This window comes from Vombatus ursinus, unplaced genomic scaffold (genome assembly GCF_900497805.2).
Source record: "Vombatus ursinus unplaced genomic scaffold, bare-nosed wombat genome assembly UNPS02014816.1, whole genome shotgun sequence".
Lineage (NCBI taxonomy): Eukaryota > Metazoa > Chordata > Mammalia > Diprotodontia > Vombatidae > Vombatus > Vombatus ursinus.
Window position 1 is genome coordinate 6,652,358 of NW_020954594.1, and position 24,278 is coordinate 6,676,635.

Below are 24,278 nucleotides of genomic sequence, written 5' to 3' on the forward strand. Positions count from 1 at the left end.
TTAAGAAGGGTTGGGGAAGGCTTCCTGTAGAAGGTGGGATTTTAGTTGGGACTTAAAGGAAACCAGGAGGTCAGTAGTTGTGGAGAGGAGAGCATTCCAGGGATGGGGGACAGTCAGAAAGAATGCCTGGAGCTGTTTATTATCTAATAACTAGATTCTAGTTTAACTTTCCTCACCTTTTCAATGGGAAGGCTATGGTCCAGGGTGACTTGGCCAAGTTTTGAACTCAGGTCTTTAGACTTCAAATTCATTGATGTTTCCTTGCCATCCCACTGTTACCTTATTGGGAGATCTCCCCCCTCCAATTCTCATGAGTTTAGGGAAAAGTAGATAATCTCACTCTGTGTGTCTTGTTGTCTTTCTCTCCACTCCTCTGCCTCATTCCTCTAGTGGGTAGGAGTCTTTTCCTCTGCGCAGGTGACTCACACCTGCACCCCATTTATGGACACATTGACTCCCTTCCCTCCTGCTGAGGCAGTGCTTCTCTTCCTAGGCCATCTGATCCCTTCTCCCCCCCCCCCCCATGGAAGAGGCTTCTGACCTCTTAGGCGCTGGAGTTGGTCTTCCCACTTATACAGCTAGGCTCAGAACTTGACCCATGGTGGTTGGGCTAGAGCTCCTCATCGCCTCATTGCTCACCCTAAGTGTTAGGGTTGGGGTGGGTGGACCCTGGGAGCCCGAAGGGAGGGGATGGGCTCCTGGAGAGGGCAAAGAAGGGAAGAGGAGGGGAGACAGAAAAGATCTGACTCATCTGCTCTTGAATCAACTTGCCTGATGACCGGGTGGAGGTGAGGAGGAGGAGGAGGGTAGAGCTTGGGAAGAGGGGGCTGGGGCTTTGTCTGGAAGAGGACTCAGGAAGGCTTTGGAGAGCACACAGCTTCTCAGCTTCTCTGTGTATTTTTATTCTTTTGGTTGGCTGGGTACAGGGTGAGGGGAAGAATTTCCCATTAGTTAGGTAGCCCTATAGCTCAGTTTTCTCATCTCTAGTCTTGGAGATCCTAGTCACTGGGGCACTGAATGGCGTTCTTACTCAGAGGGTGTGGTGGTTAGCCCAGGTACTAGTGTAGGGAAATGAATGTGCCCAGTGGAGATGGCATGAATTCTAGCTGTTAATCTTATGTCCTCTTCAACCCCTTTCCCTATTTTTGAGGCCTGAGGAAGGGAGTAGCAGTGAAGAGAATCTGTGTGTGGGGGGATCCTTTTGTGACACTATAGGGGGAACAGAATAAAGTAGACACAGGGTGCTATTTCTTGAAGACACCCTCAAGGAGGGCAGTGTGGTGCTGGGTTAGGAGTCCAGAGACCTGGTTTCCTGGGAAGGTTTTGCGTCTGACTTGAGGTATGGTAGTAGCAAGCCATTCTAATCTGGGCTACAGTTTCCTCTTCTCAAAATAAGGGGACTGGCGTGCTCGAGGGTTCTCGTAGAACGTGAGGGCTGAAAGTGATACCGTAGATTTGGTGTCTGTGATCTGGATGATGGACAGTTTCAGATGAACTGCTGCTCTCACCTTTGAACCTGGCATGGCACCTGGCACACAGTAGTAGCTACTTAATAAACAAATACTGTTTGATTTTTTGAAGCTAGGATCATCTCTTCAAGCCTCAAGGCACCTGATTCTGCACTCTAGAAAGAGACTGCCCCGTTTTGGGGGGTGTCTGTCTTGGGGGGGACGGACACTACATTTATGTGCTTTTTCCAAATGGGAGAAAGTAGTGGTGACCTATGGTTTGGACCCAGCCAATTGGATCTTCCTCTGCTGCCTCCCATTAACCTGCTTGAAGGCCATTGAGTATGTCTAAGTGGTCTCCTTTTTCCCGGGGCCTCAGAGTATCAGGGGAGAGAACCAGGGGCCTGAGGAATGACATATAGGATGTGAGAGGAAGCATCTGGACTTGTGTGTCTGTCTGTTACCACATTTTTGTGACTGTGTGTATCTTCATAGGCTTGGGTTGAAGTTCCCATCTGTGTCCCCTCTATTTCTCTATATGGATTCATATCTATCCCTGAAACATTGACTCTTCTGTTGGTGGCCTTTTATCCCCATAGATGAGTTTCCCTAGTCATTTGTGTTGGTGGAGCTCTGTCTGTCTCTGGACTGGCTTTGTTTCTGTTCCCATGTGTGCCTCTGTGTTTGTCTGGATCTGGTGGTAGTCTCTTGACACCATGTGTGGATCTGTCTCTGGAGTATCTCTCTGTCTCTGTCTCTGTCTCTCTCTTTCTGTGTCTCTCAGTGTCAGTATGTGTCTCTGGGTCTGTGTGTGTATGCACACGTGCCTGCGGCCTGAGAAATTATACTGCAGTCATGCCAGTCTCTCTACAGCAGTAGCTCAGCTTTCGGTTCTAGCCCTGCTGGATGAGGGGGGGTTAAGGGGGCGGGGGGAGGGGAGGGGAGGGGAGGGGAGGCTCCTGCATTCTTGCGGTTGGGGAGGAATCTGAGCCAACATTACTGGTCTCCAGAGGAGCCCAGCTGCAGCCCCGGGGCCCCGCCAGGCCAAGACTCTCTCTGCCGGCACAGGCCTGCCAGGGATGGGCTAGAACTGGGACCAGGCCTTGGGCTTGGGGTGGGGTGGGGTGGGATTATTTGCCCTCAGCCCCATCACTGAAGGGCATATAGCAGGGTTCAGCAGAGCAAGCCCTTGATAGCAGGAAATATGATGGATCATTGGATCACAGATTTAGAGCTGAAAGAGACAGTCTAGGCCAACCTCATTTTACAGACAGGAAACTGGCCTGGCCGGGCTAAGTCATTTATCTAAGGTCATATAGCAATATTCAAACTCAGGTCCACGGACTACAAACCCCGTGCTCTTTCCATTCAACCTGTTGCCTTCATTGCCTGTGGTGTTAACTTCTTAAGGGAATTTTTTTTTTTTTTGAGACTATAAACTCCCTGAAGACAGGGGCTTTTACTCCATGGGGATTGGTGGCATATAGTCAGGGCTGACGGGCTGCTGAGGCTTTTAATTGTAAATAATGAGGAATATGGCCCTAATTAAGACCACCACCAACCCCTTCTTCCAATTTTCCTGCCCTTTAGTTCCTCTCCACCTAGTTCCTATAACCCTAGGGGCTTCTGGTTGTTGGAGTCACCCATCAGCCCCCTCTCAAATTTATAGGAGGTTTCCTTTTTGTTAGCTCCATAGATCATCAGGTCTCCAGGCCGCTGGGCATAGGGTACAGACATTTGAAATCTATCAGGTTGTAGGGGCTTATTCAGAGCCTGTGAGGGGGAACCTCAGCTAACAGAAATAATATATGTGTGTGGATACCTTAGAGAGGGACAGACGTATGGCCCAGATTGGGAAAGCGGAAGAGAAGATAGTCTTGAATTACCAAAGGGTTGAAAAATGTTAGCATCTTGGAGATTGGAGGACCCCTGGGTTACCTGCAGGATATGTTGGGGGTGGGAAGACCTTAGAAAGAGGCATCCTCTTTTCTCACCTGCGCTACTTGCATTAACCCAAAGGACTCAAGGAAGAGGGTGATTCTGATCAGATAATGCCCTTGTCTTATGGGCACTTGGTGCTGGCTATCTCCTGTGGAGCCCCCTCCCTACCTCACAATCCTCCTGCTTTGCCCTCTTCTGAAGACCTCCAGCTCTGTAGCATGGGCTGAGAAAAGACTGCCCTCCCCACCCCCCACCCCCCACCCGCCATGTGGCAGACAGTGCTTGTGCGGTCTAGCTAAGGGGCATATTGCTAGCGGGTGGGCACCTGCTTCCTCCCCCTCCCCAGGAGAGGCAGGCAGACAGGGCCAGGCGGTGGCAGCGGCGGCGGCGGCGGCGGCGGCGGCGGCAGAAGCAGTGGCGGCTATTGCCGCCAGCAGCAGCAGCAGCAGGACAGCAGAGCTGAAATAAATCTGAGCTGGTGTGGAATGAGGGGGGATAAATATCCTCTCCCCGTGATGTGATCTTTCCAGTGGCTATTAATAGGTCTCCGGGGAGAGGGATGGGGAGGGGGGGAGGCTGGTGGGGGAGTGGGGCTGGGGCTTAAAGGGCCCACAGCCCTGGCTGCAGGAATCCTTGGCTGATGGCTCCTCGGCTCTTGCTTTGGGAAGCTGGCTGTCCATACCACCACTGCCCCTCCCCTGCCTTCTGGTTGCCTGCCTGTCTGTGGGTCTGCCTGTTTCCCACTGGGGCACTGGGATGGTGGACCTCTGCCCTCTAGGTCATTTCCTCCATTTCCTGAGAGAGACCTCCATAAACAGTGATCCCAGATCTTCTTGTCTCCCTTCATCATTCTCCACCCTTTGGCTGAGAAGGGGATGGGATGGTTGGGGGAAACCACGGGTGAGTTAGGGATCGAGGAGGGAGATGGCAGGTTTGAGGGAGAAAGGGAAATGGTCCAGGAAGAGGGGATGCCAACATAAGGACCTGAGTATGAATTCCCTTTCAAGGGTTGGTTGAGGTGTAGACTATAGTTGGCTGTAGACCTTCTTATCTATGTATGAAGGATTTGTGGGAATGAAGAAGGGGTTGCCATAGAAACCAGCAAGTCCAGGGGGCCAGTGCATTTGAGACTTGAGGTGGGTACTGGCTTGGGGATCTGGTTTCCCTTCACACTTGAAGGTCCTTTGCTGATCTCAACCCAAAGGGGATACCCCTCAGTCTAATGGGTCACTGGAGTAAATCAGGGCTTTTGATTAGCTTGTTCCATCTCAAGACATTTTGTTTTCTTGATGGAAACAAGAAACTATACAATTGAGTTGGCCCGAGGGCTGCTTGGGCTCCGAGGATAAGCCAATTCCCCACAAGATTAACAATCCCTTCTCTCTTTCATCTTCTCTTAGGCACCTCCACCTCAGGACAGGAGCCCCCGGGATCCTGCCACCATCCCTCCGAGGCCCTCCAGCCCCAGCCAAGCCAATGCACCCAGAAAATAAACTGACCAATCATGGCAAGACGGGGAATGGTGGGGCTCAGTCGCAGCACCAGAATGTGAGCCAAGGGCCCACTTGTAACCTGGGCTCCAAGGGCGTGGGGGCAGGGAATCATGGGGCCAAGGCCAATCAGATCTCCCCCAGCAACTCCAGTCTGAAGAACCCCCAGGCATCTGTTCCTCCCTTTGGCTCACTCAAGGGGAAGGTGAAGAGGGAGAGGAGTGTGTCAGTGGACTCAGGGGAGCAGCGGGAAGCTGGGACCCCATCCCTGGACGCCGAGGCCAAAGGTACCTATAGTGTCCTAATCTGGAAGATCTTCTCTGTCCTTTCCTATTGCCCTCAGCCACCAACATCCCATACTATGAGAATCGGGCATTTTCCCTTTTGGCTCTGGTTTGGGGGCTAGGGGTGGAAGTAGGCAGGGGCTAGGAACTGGGTTTCGTGGTATTATGGATAGTTATCTCCATCTAGGCAGTACCAGTCACCAAAGAGGCACATTGTGGGTGATGGAATCTCAGATAAAGGGGTCTCTAGTCCTGTCTCTTCCTTCTCACCCCACCCTGTAGAGAAGATAGGGGAAGTGTATTTAGGTGGGAAGTGGGGTTAGGAGAGAATACCTGTAGGATAAAGTGTAAAATCCAGGTAGGTCCTGGCTCCCAGGCTTTCCAGTGTCCTGAACTGGTGGGAGCCATTTGGGAAGGCACAGGGGCCTGGATGAGTAGCTGTTCCCCCCTCCCCCTTCTCCCCCCCCCAGTCCTAATTGGAAACAGTTGTGGTCAGGATTATTCTATGCTTGGTATTGGGTGGGGGGGAGGGGCTCTGGGCGGCTTTAGCTTTGGAGCAAAATCAGAAACAAATGGTAGTATGTTGGGGGCCAGTGGCATGGGAGCGGAGTGGGAGACTGGCATGGTTCCCACAACAGTCTGGGCAGTGCCAACAAACTTGAGGAGAGAAGAAGCGAACACAGATTGGGAGCTAACTGGGTGAATGCCTAGGACTTTAGAAACAAACACTAACATCTCTCCCTTCCTTCCACACACCGCTGCTGCCTTCTGCCTTCCCGGGACAGAGGTGGCACCAAGGAGTAAACGTCGCTGTGTGCTGGAGAGGAAGCAGCCATACAGTGGGGACGAATGGTGTTCAGGGCCCGACAGCGATGATGACGACAAACCCATTGGGGCCACCCATAGTGAGTTCCCATTTGGGCAAGGTTGGAAACCTTCGGATAGATAAAGGAAAGGTTCCTTAGCCTTTGCCCTGTGTGTGGGGGGAGGAAGGGTGTTTTGGGGAAAAGAGACCCCCAATCTCCTCCCACAAGGGATGAGACTTCATCTTTAGCCAAGGTATCAATTAGAAATAGAGACCAGGACCCTATAAAGGAACCCCAATCCAACCATGTGGAGTCTTGGAGCTGGGGAAAGTAGGTGATAGGGCAGTTGTACCTAGAATGCTTTAGTGTCAGACCCAGGGATCCCCAGAATCAACCTTCTCTTTCTACATTCTCCCATTCTGGCTTTCGAGGTACCCCCCTACCCCCACCTCTCCCATTGAAGAGCCTGTCTTATCTCTGACCAAGGTGGCCCAGAGGAACTGCATGCCAGGTCCCTCTCCTACTGCTGGTCATCATCCTACCCTTCCCTGGTACTCAGTTTCCCTCTTTCTAAAGGGAAATGGGGGTGATGAGTCACCCTTATCCCTGGAAAGCCCGAGGAGCCACCTTGAATCCTTGGCCTGTGCTGCCACCTGCTGGTTTGGTCAGGGAGGGCAGTGCTGGCTCACGCTTGAGATAGGACAAGCTGGTTCAGTTGATTAGAGGCTTTGCTGGGTAGCCCTAGTCAGGGGTTCAGACCTGGTCTGGGCTATTTTGTTCCACTGTGTTCCTGGGCACCATTACTTTCTTCTAACCGCCTCAGAAATGGGTCACACAAATCACAAGCTCACGTGCTTGGAGCTCATGTGACCAGACCAGTACAAAATTATTTTTCTCTGTTACTAGATAGTGCCTATTGTATATAATCGGCATTTAGTAAATGCCTGATGATTTATTGGTTGATTGATCATTCATTTAGTCTGTATTGAATGCATGGATAAGACAGATTCCTTCAGGTCAAGGAGCTTACAGAGTAGTTGGGGAGAAAAGATTTTCACATATAAAGATGACTAGTATTGGCTCCGTACTAGACAGTAAGCTCTGTGATGTCTGTCCATGATCAGGTTTTATCCAAACTTGGAGTCTCTGGCAGCATCCAGCAGAGCAGGCATTTTAACATATTTTTGCCAAACCAATGATCTAGAAAACTAGACTACCTCTATGTGTGTTGTATGGTGTCAAACACAAATAGAAACATCTTTTTTTTTTTTCTTCCCTTTTTTTGGTGAGGTGATCAGAGTTACGTGACTTGCCCAGGGTCACACAGCTAGTAAATGTTAAGTGTCTGAGGCTGTATTTGAACTCAGGTCCTCCTGACTCCAAGGCCAGAGCTCTATTCACTGTGCCACCTAGCTGACCCTCAAATAGAAACATCTTAAGGGGCATCTTAAGATCGCCTCACCAAAAATAAAACCATCTTAAAAAGCCACAAATTAATATTATTGATGTTTTATTGTGTTTATTTTGTTAAACATTTCCTAATTACATTTGAATCTTGTTCTGGCTACACTAGGGCCCAAGTTTGACACCCTTGTGGTACAGGGTTAGGCTGCAGTGCAGTATCTGGAATGGCTAGCAGGGAGGAGGGGGAGAATCCCATCCATCCCAGGTTATGCACAAAGAACACACTTATATGAAGCCTTCCATAATTCCCCTTTCACCTCAGCCAACAGTAATCTTCCTCTCTCACACTCTTTGGATATTCCTAGGTACTTGTTTCACTCCTGGGCACCTACTGTGTTCTCATTTGGATCATAGTCATTTTCTGTCTCTCTCTTGTCTACTAGATTTCAAATTTTTCCTTTTTTTTTGGTAAGTTGGGTAATGGGGGTTAAGTGACTTGCCCAGGGTCACACAGCTAGTAAGTGTCATGTATCTGAGGCCAGATTTGAACTCAGGTCCTCCTGACTCTAGGGCCGGTGCTCTATCCACTGTGCCACCTAGCTGCCCCCGTAGATTTCAAATTTCTGAAGTGCAGGTGCCATGTTTTTATTTATTTCTGAACCTCCTCCAGTATTTAGCTTAGCACTTTGCATGTCATACATTCAGGAAATGTTTGTTGATTTATATACTGTTATTGTGCACCACTGTTAGGAGGTGATAGACTTTGAATAGTTTTTCTGCTATTACTCTCATGTTCACCCCCCACCACAACCCTCGTGATCAGCTTATTTGTGAAGTGACTAAATGAAATTAAGAGTTATGGAGCAGAAATTTTCTCTTTGCTGTTCTATATTGAAGTAGAAACTGTGATCCTGACTACATTAGCATTGTTTGAACACAGATCTCCCTCCGATTTTTTCAGTCTGTGTCATGGCTATGAAAGTTTAATAATACCTTACATCCTGCAGAGCTACTAAGTTTTTTCATCCTTACTGTATTCCTAGAAGGCATAGAGTAGGTATTATTTTCCCTGTTGTATCAAAGAGAAAAACCAAGGTATATAGAGTTCAAATGACTTCCTCAAGATCACATAGCAAACCACAGAGAGGTACTGGACCTAGAACTTCATTTTCCTGAGTTCTAGACCAAGGCTCTGCCTACTCTCCCTCACCCTCCTCTCCCTTCCCCTCTTCTCACTCAGTGATTTACTAGTCCAGCCATCTGTGACTTGATTGATTAAAGTTCAGTATATATACATAAATACACACATGCTGAAGCCACCATCCCTTTTCTTTCTACCATGGTTACCACTTATTGAAAGTTGACCAAGAGAAGGCAAATGAAATAGCGAACAACATTATAAACACGTAGGGCATTTGTGGCCAGATTGTCACTATGAACCTGTTAGGGAAAGGTATCTTAACCACTTGTGATAGGTCTAGCCTGGTTTTGATTAGTAAGCAGTGATCCTCCCCCAGCTCCAGAGTCTCCCTTAGTACCCATTATCCCCCTTCAGTGAATCTGGGCTAGGACAGAGGTCATTAGCTTGCTCACCTCTTTCTCTCCTCCTCCTCCTCTCCCGTTGCAGATTGTAATGTAGCAGACCCAGCCATGGCCACCACACAGCTAGGCCCAGGCCCAGCCCCACCACCACCTCTCAATGAGAGCAGTGCCCCCGGACCTCCCCACGGTCCTGCAGCTGGCCTTCGGCCAGAGGGCCCTGGTGGTCTGGGAGGCCCAGGAAAGCCAACTGCTCAGTTTGTCTATGTCTTCACCACCCACCTTGCAAACACGTAAGTGCTGCTGGGGGAGAATGCTTCTGTTCTGTCCAGCCCCTACTCTGGGAGCATATACATCCAGATGCCTTAGCAAATTGCTTCGGGGACCCGGGGTTAGTATGGACAACACAGGGAGGTCAGCTTGGGGAGGGCAGGGTGTTTTCCTTCTATGTACAGTTAGCCCCTTGTCACCCTTCTCTTTTGCCATTTCTCCTCCCCCCTCCCCCACTGCGTGACAATCCAGGGCAGCTGAGGCAGTGTTGCAAGGCCGAGTTGACTCCATTCTGGCCTACCACCAGCAAAATGTACCCCGTGCCAAGCTCGACCAGGTGAGGATTTTTAAGGCCTAGAAATGGGCCCGGTCCCGAACTTTTCCTAGGAGGTGGGCATGAGGATACAGGACTGGGGGAAAGCCTAGTACTGTCTGAGAGGTGGGTTCCTTTGCCTATTGCCTTCTACCTCATACTTTGCTCTTGCCGTCCCATAGGCTCCAAAGGTGCCACCTACGTCGGAACCACTTCCCTTGAGCACAGCCTCAGCAGGCACCCCACAGTCCCAGCCACCCCCCTTACCACCGCCTCCACCACCCTCTGGCAGTGCCCCCCCAGCTCTGCCTGCATCCCTGCCTCCAGAGGGGCCGCCTGAGGATACACACAGGGATCTAACACCCAATTCTGTGGGTGCCACCAGTAGCAACGCAACAGGGGGAACCCACCCCAACACCCCTACAGCTGCCACTGCCACAAACCCCCTGGCCCCAGGAGGTGACCCTGGGGGTGCCCCTGGAGGTCCCACCTTGCTAGGGGAGGGCACTCCCACAGGCAATGGGCAGCGAGCCCTGACTGGCTCTGAGGGCTTGTCAAAGGAGCAGCTGGAACATCGGGAGCGCTCTTTACAGACGCTACGTGACATCGAGCGGCTGTTGCTTCGAAGTGGGGAGACTGAACCCTTCCTCAAGGGCCCGCCGGGGGCCACAGGGGAGGGGGGGCCACCAGCGCCAGCTCCCCCAGCGCCCCAGCAACCCCCAGCACCCCCGCCCGCAGGACTGAAGAAGTATGAGGAGCCCCTGCAGTCTATGATTTCCCAGACACAGAGCCTTGGAGGCCCTGGGCTGGAGCACGACGGTCCGGGTCACCACCCGGGCAGCGACATGGGGCAGCAGATGAACATCATGATGCAGCGGCTGAGCCAGGACAGTCTGACGCCTGAGCAGGTGGCCTGGCGCAAGCTGCAGGAAGAGTATTACGAGGAGAAGCGACGGAAAGAGGAGCAGATTGGCCTCCATGGGGGACGGCCCCTGCAGGAGATGATGCTGTCCCAGGGCATGGGGGGCATGATGGTCCGGGGCCCTCCACCTCCTTACCATAGTAAACCTGGGGACCAGTGGCCTCCAGGCATGGGGGCCCAGCTTCGGGGACCCATGGACGTCCAGGACCCAATGCAGCTCCGAGGAGGGCACCCATTTCCTGGACCTCGTTTCCCTGGCAACCAGATGCAGCGGGTATCCGGGTTTGGAGGTATGCAAAGCATGCCTATGGATGTGCCGATGAATGCCATGCAGAGGCCCGTGAGGCCGGGCATGGGCTGGACAGAAGACTTGCCCCCGATGGCGGGGCCGGGCAACTTTGTGCAGGGTGCAGTGCCCTATCCCAGTGGGCAGAGTGAGGCAGAGAGATTCATGACCCCAAGGGCACGTGAGGAGCTGCTGCGGCACCAGTTACTAGAGAAGCGGACGATGGGTATGCAGCGCCCGCTGGGGATGGCGGGCAACTCCATGGGACAGGGCATGGAGATGGAACGTATGATTCAGGCCCACCGACAGATGGAACCAACCATGTTCCCTGGGCAGATGACCAGCGGGGAGGGTCTGGCAGGTGCCCCCATGAGCATGGAATTTGGGGGCAGTAGGGGTCTCCTGAGCCCACCAATGGGGCAGTCTGGCCTAAGGGATGTGGATGCCCCCATGGGGCCTGGCAACTTGAACATGAACATGAATGTCAACATGAACATGAACATGAATCTCAACGTGCAGATGACCCCTCAGCAGCAGATGCTGATGTCCCAGAAGATGCGGGGCCCTGCAGACATGATGGGCCCTCAAGGCTTGGCTTCTGAGGAGCTGGCCCGGGTCCGGGCCCAGAACGGTAGTGGCATGATGGGGGCACCCCAAAAGATGCTTATGCCCTCCCAGTTCCCCGGCCAGGGCCAACAAGGCTTCTCTGGGGGGCAAGGACCCTACCCTGCCCTGCCTCAGGACATGGGTAGTGCCCCAGACATGTTCAGCCCCGATCAGGGCTCAATGCCTGTGGGCAACCTGGGTACCACGAGGCTCAGTCACATGCCCCTTCCCCCAGCACCTAACCCTCCCCCTCCTGCACCCATGCACCCAGCCCCAGCTAGAGGGCTGGGCCGACGGCCCTCAGACCTTACCATCAGTATTAACCAAATGGGCTCACCGGGCATGGGTCACCTGAAGTCACCTACACTTAGTCAGGTGCACTCGCCCTTGGTCACTTCGCCTTCTGCCAACCTCAAGTCGCCCCAGACACCCTCTCAGATGGTGCCTCTGCCTTCCGCGAACCCCCCAGGACCCCTCAAATCTCCCCAGGTCCTCAGCTCTTCCCTCAGCGTCCGTTCACCTACTGGCTCACCCAGCCGGCTCAAGTCTCCCTCCATGGCGGTGCCCTCCCCAGGCTGGGTGCCCTCGCCTAAGACAGCCATGCCAAGCCCGGGAGTCAGCCAGAACAAGCAGCCGCCTCTCAACTTGAACTCTTCCAATACTATGAGCAACATGGAGCAAGGTGAGTGGTCATCAGGGCTCAGATGGAGGGAGGTATTGCTTGTTACTCACATGGGTCTGGAGACTCATCTGAGATGGCTATCCCAGAAGCACTGGACAGGAAGAGATTCCAAAGGGAGTCTAGATTTGCTTCAGTCAGAAATGCATAGGATCATAGGACCTAGAGCTGGAAGGACTCTCAGTAAATAGTCATTACACCCATGAGGAAATTGAGGCACAGAGAATTTAAAAGGTTTGTTCAAAGTCACACATAGGTAGCAAATGGCATAACCAAGATTCAAGTCCTGACTCCGAATCCAGTGGCCTTTCTACTACCTTGTGAATTTCCCAGTGGCTGTAGGTAGGAAAGATGTGCACCTTAATCTCCCGATTGTTGAAGGGAGGCGTTATTACCTAGCCCTTTCAGGACTTCTAGATTACACCTTGGGATCTGTCTTAGAAAAGCAGATGGGTGTAAGGTTGTTGGGTGTGTGAAGATGTCAAGTCAGTGGGTATAGTAGCAGTGGTCAGGTTGGTACTATGGGAGGAGGGGAAGTGATCCCTGCCCCGTCTCTGGGATGCCTTCCAGAGGTATCACCTCTTTCTCTCCTCTCTCCTGTAGGTGCCCTCCCTCCCAGCGGCCCTCGGAGTAGCTCCTCTGCCCCACCTGCCAATCCCCCTGGAGGCATCATGAACCCCAGCCTGCCTTTTACTTCCTCCCCAGATCCCGCCCCCTCCCAGAACCCTCTGTCGCTGATGATGTCTCAGATGTCCAAATATGCCATGCCCAGTTCCACCCCCCTATACCACAATGCCATCAAGACCATTGCCACCTCGGATGACGAGCTCCTGCCTGATAGGCCTATGCTTCCACCAGGGACCATGCCAGGTGGGAAACCAACATTCCTGGAGACTTGGCCTTTTGGCTCTGGCCCCCTGAGGCAGAATAGGAGGGAAGGAATTTTGGCTGCCCACAACCATAGATGGAGTTAATGGATCAGGAGACACAATACCTCCTACCCCATGGGGCACAGATGAGCTATGAATTATGGCGATGCTGGCAAGAACTATGGCAGTAACAGCAATGACCATTAATAATCCTTAAAATTCACATAGGGCTTTTTTCCCCAAGGGCACAGATAGATATAGATGTATATATCTATTTATCTGTGTGTATGTATGATTACATATGTGCACATATATATAAAATCGTTGTTGATGAGTGATTTCAGTCACGTTCAACTCTTCATGACCCCATTTGGGGTTTTCTTAGCAAAGATACTGGAATGGTTTGCCATTTCCTCCTCCAGCTCATTTTACAGATGAGGAAACTGAGGCAACCAGTTAAGTGACTTGCCCAAGGTCACACAGCTAGTAAGTGGCTGAGGCTGGATTTGAACTCAGGTCCTCCTGACTCCAGGGCCAGCACTCTATCCACTGTGGCACCTAGCTGCCCAAAATATAAAATGAAGTAACGCATTATATATACTTATGTATGCATATTGCATTTGAACCTTTTAAGAGCTCCAAGAACCAGGGAGGGACAGGGCTGTTTCTTTTCACTATTATGGACAGCATACTTGAGGTCCAAAGAGGCTACCTAGATGCTTACTTGCTGCTGTCCCAGGGGTGCTTATGTGGGGAGAATAAGAATCAGAACCCTAAAAGGCAACCACATTGGGAGATGGTCAGATTGAAGCCAAGGAAGGAAATGGCAGATGAAGGCTGGAAAGGTCGGCTGCTTCCCTCTCCTAACACCCAAGGCGTGTTTGACCCCTTTGTCCTTTCCTTTCAGGGATCAACACCAACCAGCCCAACCAGTTGCACCTGAATTCGGCAGCTGCCCAGAGCCCCATGGGCATGAACCTGCCTGGCCAACAGCCCCTGTCTCATGAGCCCCCGCCTGCCATGCTGCCCTCACCCAACCCAATGGGCTCCAACATTCCGCTGCACCCTAATGCACAGGGGCCTGGTGGCCCCCCCCCGAACTCCATGATGATGCCCCCTGGTGCCCCAGATTCCCTGAACCCTCCTTGCGGCCCCATGCCCAACGCATCCCAAATGATGTCCTCTAACCAGCTGGTGTTCCCCCCTCGGCTTCAGCAGCCCCATGGCGCCATGCCCCCTGGGGGAGGTGGGGGTGGGGGTCCCGGCATGCAGCAGCATTATCCACCCGGGATGCCCCTGCCCCCCGAGGACCTGCCTAGTCAGCCATCAGGTCCCATGCCACCCCAGCAGCATCTAATGGGAAAGGGGCTGGCAGGGCGAATGGGTGAGCCATACCCTCCAGGAGTACTGCCAGGTGTGGCATCTGTGCTGAATGACCCTGAGCTGAGTGAGGTGATCCGACCCACCCCAACAGGCATTCCTGAATTCGACCTGTCCCGGATTATCCCCTCGGAGAAACCCAGCAGCACCCTTCAATACTTCCCCAAAAGTGAGAACCAGCCTCCCAAAACTCAGCCTCCCAACCTCCACCTCATGAACCTTCAGAACATGATGGCTGAACAGACCCCTTCCCGGCCCCCCAACATCCCAGGTCAGCAGGGTGTCCAGAGGGGTCTCAACATGTCCATGTGCCATCCCGGACAGATGCCCTTATTGGGCAGGACAGGTGTGCCCCCACAACAAGGCATGATGCCCCATGGCCTCCATCAGGGGGTCATGTCTCCCCCTCAAGGCCTCATGGCCCAGCAGAATTTCATGCTGATGAAACAGAGGGGTGTAGGGGGGGAGGTATACAGTCAACCCCCCCATATGCTGTCCCCCCAAGGCTCCCTAATGGGCCCCCCACCGCAGCAGAACCTTATGGTGTCCCACCCCCTGCGGCAACGCAGTGTGTCTCTGGACAGCCAGATGGGCTACCTCCCTGGCCCTGGCAACATGGCCAACCTGCCCTTCTAGCCAGCTTGGGTCAGGGAGGTGGGGCATGTGGGTTCAGTAGGTGGGGAGGCTCTGGGCTGAAAAAATTTTGCAAACTTTTAAAAAACTCATCCCCTACAACTTTTGAATGGCCTAGTGTCATGGGGTGGGGGGGGTGGGGGGGCCTTGTGTGTTGGAGTGGCATCTGTGGAAACCAGATAATGCTGTTGGCTTGGGGTGGGAGGGGGGATGGTTCGTTTTGGTTTGGGTTTTTACTCGGTTTCAGCCCCCAGGACTCCTTGTCTTCCTCCCCTCCTCTCCCTGTTCCAGTGTCTTGGGAGTTTATTGGTCTCACTCGCCTGCCCCCTTGTTGGTTACTCAGCATCAGTGAATTAACTTGTGTTTGTGGGTCCCAGACTGTACTGGGAGGAGGGTGAGAGCTGACACTGTGTCTTCTTCCTTTTCCGCTTTGGTCTCTCTGTCTTTCTGACTTGCTGCCTCTAGGTCTCTGTCTTTCTCAAGTCTCTTGGTTTTCCTCTCTTGCTGCTGCCCTGCTCACCTTTTCCTCCTGTCTTCCTATCCCACCACTGCCTCAGATTCCCCAGTGGTGTAGCTGATGCCTCTATTTTCTCCCTCCACCCCTTCGCTTCCCCCGTGCAGACAGGTGGGTGGATGTCATTGGCCATCATCGCTGTAAATAAGGCCTGCGCTTTGTGCCGGTGTGTGCGTGTGCTGTATTTCTGTATTTTAATAGACGACTCGGGAAAAAAAGGAAAAAAGAAATCCCCCCTTCTCTAACCTGTGTTCTCCCTCCCAACCCCCCTCCCCAACCCTCACCCTCCAAGAAAACCCAACCCTCTGACATCTCTCACAGGGACATGCAAACACCCACACTCACCATTTGCAGAAAGGTCTCTAGTGCAAGGTCACACCCCTCAAGAGCATAGTAGCCCCATAACCACCTCCTTTTCAAATGTGCTTCAGGGTTTCCAGGCAGGCTTCCATCCTGGGGCTACCCAGAAGGCTGGATTAGGATTCTGGGAGTCCTGAAACCTGACTGTACTGCCGAGACATTCAGGGGCCACATGTATTGAACGTGTGTCTTCCTTGTGTCTCCCTTGATACCCAGTGTCAGGCCCTTGCTTTCCCCAAGTTGCACATCTGGGATGTCTGCCCCTGCTACCTCTCCTCCTACTACATCTTAACCCCAACTTAAAAGCTTCTCCAGAATGGAGATGCCAGAGTAGGGACCTTGGTCGGGGGCTTCCCATTCAGTCCCTCCTAAGTTCTATTTAGGATCATGGAAGATTTTTCTCTCCCCATCCTGATGGCTTTGGGATCCTTGAGTTCCATCCCCTCCCCCCAATTATGGAACAGGTTGTCATAGTGCCAGCAATAACTGCCCCTGCTGGCGCTGACCTTGTTACTTAAGACCATGGGACTGTGCCACACACCAGTGTCCTCCTGAAGCCACCACCTACTTCCTCTTACTAAAGGGGGAAGGAAAAGAGGGGAAGTCTCTGAGTCAGTACCCCACCCCCACCATGGGGACCGTCTGAGGAGGAAAAGCCTCATGCGTCCCTTCCGGGCATTGAGTTAATTGGCCATTGGCCTTCCTGTACCCCGACCCTCCTCAAATCCCCTCTTCTCCCTTCTCTACCCCCAAAGAGCCTCCTGTCCCTTTTCTTCTAAGTGATCTCTCCCTATCCTTCCAAGCAGGGTAAAGCTCTTGGGAGGTTGGGGGGACAGGCACAGTGAATCAAAAGCCATAGACCAGTTGTGTGTTTGGTCTCCCATTTGCCCTAAAAAAGGAATCTCTTTTTTTCCCCCCTTTCCTGTCTTCAGGGAAGGCCTTTTGTGCTGAGGGCCAATTCCAGAAGGAGAGGTGTCTTTTTCCCTTGGGATACATGGCCCTCTCTCTGCCAGCTTTCCTGTCCCACTAGGGATAGGGCCCCAGGTCAGTAGCCATGATACAAAGGGATATGGCCTCTTTCACCCCACCCCCCTCCCTGGCATTTGGTGCTGTCCACCTGGCCCATTGTCAGCCTAATCAAGTTCTTTCTCCCCATCCTTCCCCCAGAACAGCTCCCAGGGGTTCCAGGACAGAGCTCTCTTGTTTCTGAACACCACCTTCATTCACATCAGACTCTTCCTCATCCTCTGACTCCCACCAGGCACTTTGCCCATCCTGGGTCTTGCTCAACTTGAGTCATCACCCCGTCTTCTTTCTCACCCCAGGATTACCAACATCTTGTCTCTTCCCAGGCCCTGGGATTCTTAGTGTTTCCTGAACCCAAGGGGAGTGGAGCCACACCTGACCCCTTCCCCACTGCCCACAACAGGCCTTTTTCCACCTCTTCACACCTTCCACTATCACTGAAGTTAACCCACCAGCCTCTACTCCCCCCCCCATCCCCAATTCATGGCCATACCCCTGCCCCCAGCCATTTTGTATCATTATATAAATATATATATATATATATATAAATATAAATATATAAATACAATATGTGAAGACATCTTCTTGGTTTTTATTTTGAAACAATTTTTAGGCTTGTTTCGGGGGTCTCTGTGCTGCCTGTACTGTATTGACCTGTTTTATAGGTGCCTTTTTATTAAAAAGAAAAACTTCAAAAATCAACCTCTTGCCTTGTGCCTTTGTGTCTGATGGGTCTGTTCTCTGTTCCACTGTTTGGGCTAGGAAGGATGGCTTGAGACCTCGTGTTCTGTCAGGTAAGAAGCACTGGCTTTTTCTGCCCCCTCAGTCAGGTCCTGAAGGGGTAGCTTTTTATTGTGTTTTGGTTGTTATGAGGTAGAGGGTGTTGTTCTGGGGTTGTCCAGCAGATCTGAGCTTGCCAGCCCCCATCTCCTAGGCCGAAGGGGTGTGGGGCCTGGTGTAGGACTGTAGGGTGGCTGGTCAAGCTGGGCCCCTCTAAGCGAGAAGCAGCTTCCTCCGGTTCCATCTGAGCAGGTCCCTCAGAGAAGAGTGGATTGCTGCTTCCTTAGGGGTTTGGGGACTTCCCTCCCAGAGTTCGGTGCTGGGGCCCCATCCTGTCCCTTCCCCCACCTCACTTCCCTTACCAGAGGTGCACTTGGTCCTGGGAGGCTGGTGTGCCCCCATTCTCCATTTGAAGTTTGAATCTCCCTTCTAGCTACCAGTAAGTTTGGGCATGGTCCTTTGAGGAGATGCCAGTCCAGGAACTGTTTCATGGTAGACATATCAATCTATCAATCAATAAACATTTATTACATGCCTGCTATGCACCAGGCACTACATTAAGCACTGGAGATACAAAAGGAGGCAAAAACCAGTCTGCCTTCAAGGAGCTTACAGTTTAATGGGAGGCTCAGAGAATCACCCAGCTGGGTAGGGGTTCCCTGCTCAGGATCCCGAGTTTTCTGCTTGGGAAGGGGATTGGTCAGACGCTGGTCTGATCAGATACCCTCCAGGAGGCCCTTCCAGCAGACTTTCTCTCCTGGTCTTCTTGTCCTCTCTAGAAGAGCCTCTAATTTCCGGGCCCCTACACAGCTGTATTGTTCATCTCTGGTGAGCCGCCTCCCCTTCTCTGAGGTCAGCACAGTCTCCTGAATATACCCCTGTTCCGGGAGGTAAGGAGTTTTCCCAAATTGCAAAGTGGAACAGAATTTGTCCATTGGGTAGACAGCAGCAGGTATTCAAAGTCTTCCTGTTGTGGAAGACCCCTGAAACATCCCTCTCCCCACCCCCAGCACATGTCTAAAGCTAGAATCAATCCCCACCTCCACAGATACAAAGACACCAGTTGCACTTAGGTTATCAGAACTGCTCCCCTCACATGAGGCTTTCCCTCATACCTGGCCTGAGATGTTCCTCGTTTTTCTGACCGGCATTGGGATCCTAACCTTGAGCCTTTATAGAGCACTACCTGGGCCTGAACGGAGCTGAGCTAGGGAGGGTTTGGGGGTGCCTGTGGTCAAGAACAAAGGTCACCTTTAGCCAGGCTTCCAGGTGCCTGAACTGGGTCAGTCTGAGCTTCCTGTTTGCTTGAATAGGGCCCTCAGATGGCAAGGCTGTGGAACGGGCCAAAGTGAGTACAGCTGAAAGAATTAAGCGGGTGGACAGGTGGGGGAGCAAGACAGATGTGGAAGGGTCTCTGCCCACATATCAGGTGGATTCACCTCAACTGGAGCCCTTAACTCAATAGTCTCTAGGCTTCAGTTTGTGATCCAGAGGGACAATAACCCAGGGCCAGCTCCCCCAAAAGACTAAAAATTCTTTTCCTCTTAGGAGGTCAAGTGTGACCAGGGGTATGGGATTCTAAGATGGAGGGAATAAAAGTGATGGTATCATCCTGAGCCTTTCTCTAGACTTCATTGAAGAGTTTGTCCCTGAAGACCTAGGAGGATATATGACACCCTTTCCCTCACGCCAAGCTAAGCAAACCAGGCCTTTTCAAGCTTTGGCCTCTGTTTCTCTGTCCCCACCCCAGGCTCCATCCTTGGTCCCAGGTCTTGGAAGGGCAATGGATAGAGATGTCCATTGAAGAGAAGGGTTTGTCTGGTTTGTCCAATCTCCTGTCCCTGTAAAAATCTTTTTTGGGGGTAGTTGTCCAGAGTGATAATCAGACTCCAAGGCAGATCCTCATTTACAGGGTCCAGGAAGGACTGGGATCCCTTTCCACCCTTGAAAGGGAATAAGGGGTTGGGCCCTAGAAGGTGGAGACAGAGGTGGCATTCTCTGATTCTGAGCTGCTGCCCTTGCGCCAACTGGGGAGGAATCGGTGGAGGGTAGCAGGGCCCACGCAGCCCAGCTTCCCCAGCAGGCGAATTAAGTCACTTCGGAATTTTACACCCACAAAGGTATAAAGCACAGGGTTGAGACAGCAGTGAGCCAGGCCCAGGAACTCACATGTAGTAATAGCTGTTGCCAGGTGGTCATCCAGTTGGCAGGACTTGGGCACGGCACCTAGCATCACGAGTGTGTTCAGGAATATGACCACGTTATAAGGGGACCAGCAGAAAAAAAAAACCCCTGTCACCAGGATGGCTATCTTGACAGCTTTCTGCCGCTGGTATCGCCTCTGGGCCTGGCACAGGCGCCTCACCACTCCAGTGTAGCACCAGGCCATCACCAGCAGAGGGATGAGGAAGCCCCCTATGTGGTACAGGAAGCGTGAGGTGAGCCGTGCATTGCTGCCCACCAGGCCTTGGCCAGAGAAACTGCAGGTAGCAGAACCGTTGGTGCCTGTCACTTTGCTGACTGTCACAAACAGGATCTCAGGCAGTGCAAAGAGAAAGCTAGCCAGCCAAACAGCCCCACAGGTGATGTGGACGGAGAAGAGGCGGCGGTGGCGGTAGGTGTGAACAGCGTGAACAATGGCCAGGTATCGGTCCACGGCAATGCAGGCCAGGAGCAGGCTGCTGCAGTAGAAATTGATTTTATGAAGGGCACTCACAGTCTTACAGAAGAAGGGCCCGAGCACCCAGCCCACAGCTCCCTCAGTCATAGCAAACGGCAGGGTAAGCACAAGGAGGAGGTCAGCCACGGCCAGGTGGAGCAGGAAGGTCTCCGTGGAACTTCGGGTCGTCCGATGGCTCATGAGAATCACGAGCACCAATGCATTGCCCAACATGCCCAGGAGGAAGATGGCACTATAGGCCACCAGCACAAAAACTGCCTTGAAGCTTAGCTGGTCTTCCCAGCTGTGGACCTCAGGGCATAAGTAGTCATCTTCTGGCAGCTCATTGCTGTAGTTGCTATAGTTGCTATAGTTACTGAAATCCAGAGCTGTAAACTGTGAGGGACAAGAGGGATGGGGAGGGAGAAACAGGAGAAAGAGAGGTGAGGACCAGTGCCTTTGCTTCTGAGAACCCCATCACCTTATCAATTCCCTTTGCTCTCCTAATAGCATTATGCGTGCCTGGAAGGAGCAGGGAAGAGCAGAGCCAGAAGTCTTATGGAAAAAAAACTGGGTTCATTCATTTATTTATTTGTTCATTTGTTCATAGGGAGGCAGCATAAAATTGTGAACAGAAGGCTAGCCTTGAGATAGGGAGTGAGGTTCGAGCCCTGCCCCTGACAGATTGTAGCTGTGGGAGCAAGGCAAGCCACTTAACAACTCATTGCCCTCAGGCAAATTGCTAAGGCTGTAAGTTATTGGTGAGGTACTGACCTGTATGAGTGGAGAGAGTTTCCATATCAGGAATTCCCTGTATGGTTGAAATGAGAGTCCTGGACTGCCGCAAACACCCACCTCTCCCTATCAAAGTAAAAAAGCTTAAAGTAATGTGCTGGATGCCAGGGATACAGATGCAAAACAGCACAACTCCTCCCCTCAAGTTGCTTACATTCTCCAGGAGAAAGATATACCTGTACACAAGTAAGTAAATGCAAAGATATAGGGCTTTTGCTTAGTGAGTCTACAGTTGGGGAGGAGGACTTGACCCCTGGACACTTTGCTCCATGACCTTGCATCCTGGTCATTGACCCAGTCTTTCTTGGGGATGGTGTCCCACTTTGCAGCGGAAAGAGGACTCTTCAGCAGCCCCACCCACTTGTTCTATTTCCCACCCTAGATGTCCTCGGGCCTCTTCCCAATCCTGGCTTGTCTCCTTTGCCTCAGTTTCCCTCTCTGGCTCATGGGGATAAAATAGATCTACCCCACCCTGCTTACTGTCGCCATCAATACTCCCTCCCATCCCAACCTCCATCTTTAATGTAGCCAAACGACTTCAGAAAACAGGGAGGAGAAAGACGAGGAAGAGAGAGGAGGACGAGTGGATACAGGCAGAGAAGTGAGTGGAGAGGCAGTGTCAGCTGTGGTTTCAGACCTCCTCTTTTCCCCTTCCCCCACCCCTTTACTCAGGCTGTTTACGGAGCTAACCACAGAGGAAGGCCCTGATCGGTGTTTTCATACCTTTCACTCACAGCTGCCTCAGCTGCACCTGTTCCTCACAGCCCCCTTCTTACCTCTCCCTCCCCAACCCTGCCTTGCAATTGATAACTAATTATAACCCAACTGTGTTAGCAAAAAGGGTAATTCTGTAAATGACAAAGTCTCTAGGGAGCAACAGGTAGGATGTGTTGTACCCTTGTTCTCACTGCTCATAAGGACGCGTCTCAAAAGCTCATCTGCCCACAATGAGAGTATTGCTCTTACCTGATCCTGTGGAGGGAAAACAGCTGTTTGGCTCAAACACCCACTGCCAGGCCTTTCCTGGCTCTTCCAAAGGCTAGTGCCTGCCCTTCTAAGATTACCTTGTAGTTACTTTGTATGTAACTTGCGTAGACATATATGTACGTGTTGTCTTCCAAATTAGAATGTAAGTTCCATGAGGGCAGGAATTGTTTTCAGTTGTTCTTTGTGTCTCCTGCATTTAGTAAAGAGCCTGGCACCTATGTAGTAAGTGCTTAATAAATGCTTGTTGGTTGATTGATTAACTACCATCTTCTATTGCTTACCAGTTATCTCAGTGCGCAAGTGCCCTTTGTCTCTGAACTCTGACATCCGAACATAATCTCACCTTGTTAAACGGGAACTCTCCCCCATGGTCTAGAATGGGATGGATGTGCGGAGGGGAATGGGAGAGATGGGAAGATAGTATAGCATGAAATCCAGGTAAAATAGTCAGAAGATGGGGTCTAATCTTGGCCTGCCAGCACTTTGTTAGCCAATTCACTTCCCTCATCCTCAGTTTGCTTTTATGTAAAATGAGAGGGTTGTATGCTTACTTTTCTCTGGGATGTCAGACAAGTTATTTGGCCTCCTTGGGCCTTAATCTTCTCATCTGTAAAATGAAGGGGTTAGACTTCCCTTCCAGCCCTGGTCTATGATTTCTAAAATCTCAATCCTGTGATAGCCTATGACCTTGGAAGCCCTGGAGCATCCACCTTTGTGCGCTTGGCTTAAGGTTTCTTTCTCTTGGGTTGGGCACAGGGAGCCTCATCCACACTGCCATCTGATAACCATTGTCACTTACTAGAATTTGGAAGGGGAAACCAGGAACATAGGGGAAGAGTGGGGCAAATTAGACGGAGAAAGAGAAGATGCAGAGTATAGGGGCAGAAACGGATAGAATTCTGGCGATGGATAAAATATGGCTGCTTGTCAGAGACCCTGGGACTAGCCTGCCTGATTGGTACAGTGGCCCTGTTATGATCTGTGTCCAAAGTGTTGACCCACAAAACATCACAGCTAATTTCCATATTGATTTGCCTAGAGGCCTTGTAACAAGCCCTATCTATAATCAGAGCAGATTCAGTTGTGAGAGTATGGGGATAGTGGCAAGGAGAAGAGCCCAGTAGAGGGGGCAGTTCTGTCCCCAGACAGTCTGGTCCTCTCCTTTATTGAGATTGGGAAGTGGGGGAAGTCTCTGAAAGAAGGATTAGCTCCCCTGGATGTCAGTACTCTGGGACAAAACCATGTTCAGTCTGTGCTAGTTACAGCTCCGGATTTATCTTACATTTTGTGGGTAATTTATTTAATGTCAAAGTGTCTGAAAATTGGGCAAGGTGAGATGATAGGTTTGTGTTCCCTCCTGACTCCCTGAAGGTGGGAGGAAAAGGAAGGATTTCTTTGATTCATACAGTTATGATTTGGAAGACACCCTGGGAGAATGAGGGGGTGAGAAGGGAGGAAGCTGGTTTGTGGGGAGAAGAATTGATATGTCTCAGCAGGAGGTGTCAAACTGCAATTTGGGGGATGAGGAGGAGTGACAAGTGTAAAAGCCTCAGCCAACGGTTGAGGGAGGGGTCCCTGCTCTGGAAGATACCCTGAGGAGAGGCATAGAGTATGGCTCTCTGAGGGAGAAATGCAGGCTGGTGCTGACCCATTGAGGAAGTGGTGGTAGGTACAAGGACCAGAGACTGTCCCAACAAATCCATCCCTTCTCCCCCCCAGAAAGGCTATAGGGACATGGGATATAAACACACATGTGCAGTAGGCAATACAGTCCGGAGCTATTCACACACAAATTTTGGCATTAAAAAGCAGCAGAATGCAACTCAAGTCAACAAACCCTTATGAACTGTCTACTGTGTACAAAGTGCTGTGCTAGGGGGATCAATCAATCAATAAGCATCGATGATTCCCATTGGTGGTTGGTTGGTGGTTGTCCGTTCCTGAAGAGGACCAAAGTGACGTCACTGTATTGAAGTCAAGTTAGCGTGTCCAACTGTGGCTGCTCAGGCCAATGCGAGCTTGGAGGGCTCTGCCACATATAATCCATATGAACAAATAGTCTGTATGCACTGTGCTAGGTGCCCAGGACACAGATGGTACAAGAGCATACATTCTTTTTTTTTTTTTTTTTTGCAACTGGGGTTAAGTGACTTGCCCAGGGTCACATAGCTAGTAAGTGTTATGTGTCTGAGGCCAGATTTGAACTCCTGGTCCTCCTGAATCCCAGGCCAGTGCTCTATCCACTGTGCCACCTAGCTGTCCTAAGAGCATACGTTCTATAGGGGAA

At 51.5% G+C, this 24,278-nt stretch overlaps 2 protein-coding genes across 3 annotated transcripts in view; one reads left to right on the forward strand and one right to left on the reverse strand.

Annotated features, from left to right (window-relative positions):
- BCL9L (BCL9 like) overlaps positions 1–17,472 on the forward strand; it is a 35,268-nt gene extending 17,796 nt beyond the window's left edge. The window contains exons 2-8 of one of the 2 annotated variants that reach the window (XM_027835667.1): positions 4,790–5,166; positions 5,949–6,068; positions 9,001–9,205; positions 9,435–9,519; positions 9,678–11,991; positions 12,592–12,858; positions 13,765–17,472. In XM_027835667.1, coding sequence (XP_027691468.1) covers positions 4,866–5,166; positions 5,949–6,068; positions 9,001–9,205; positions 9,435–9,519; positions 9,678–11,991; positions 12,592–12,858; positions 13,765–14,873 — 4,401 coding nt within the window. In that variant the 5' untranslated portion in view covers positions 4,790–4,865 and the 3' untranslated portion in view covers positions 14,874–17,472. The remainder of the gene's footprint in view (positions 1–4,789; positions 5,167–5,948; positions 6,069–9,000; positions 9,206–9,434; positions 9,520–9,677; positions 11,992–12,591; positions 12,859–13,764) is intronic. The other variant, XM_027835668.1, reaches the window with a different exon arrangement.
- CXCR5 (C-X-C motif chemokine receptor 5) overlaps positions 17,347–24,278 on the reverse strand; it is a 17,432-nt gene continuing 10,500 nt past the window's right edge. Inside the window, exon 2 of the mRNA XM_027835669.1 lies at positions 17,347–20,605. Within this exon, the coding sequence (XP_027691470.1) occupies positions 19,520–20,605 (1,086 nt within the window). The 3' untranslated portion in view covers positions 17,347–19,519. The remainder of the gene's footprint in view (positions 20,606–24,278) is intronic.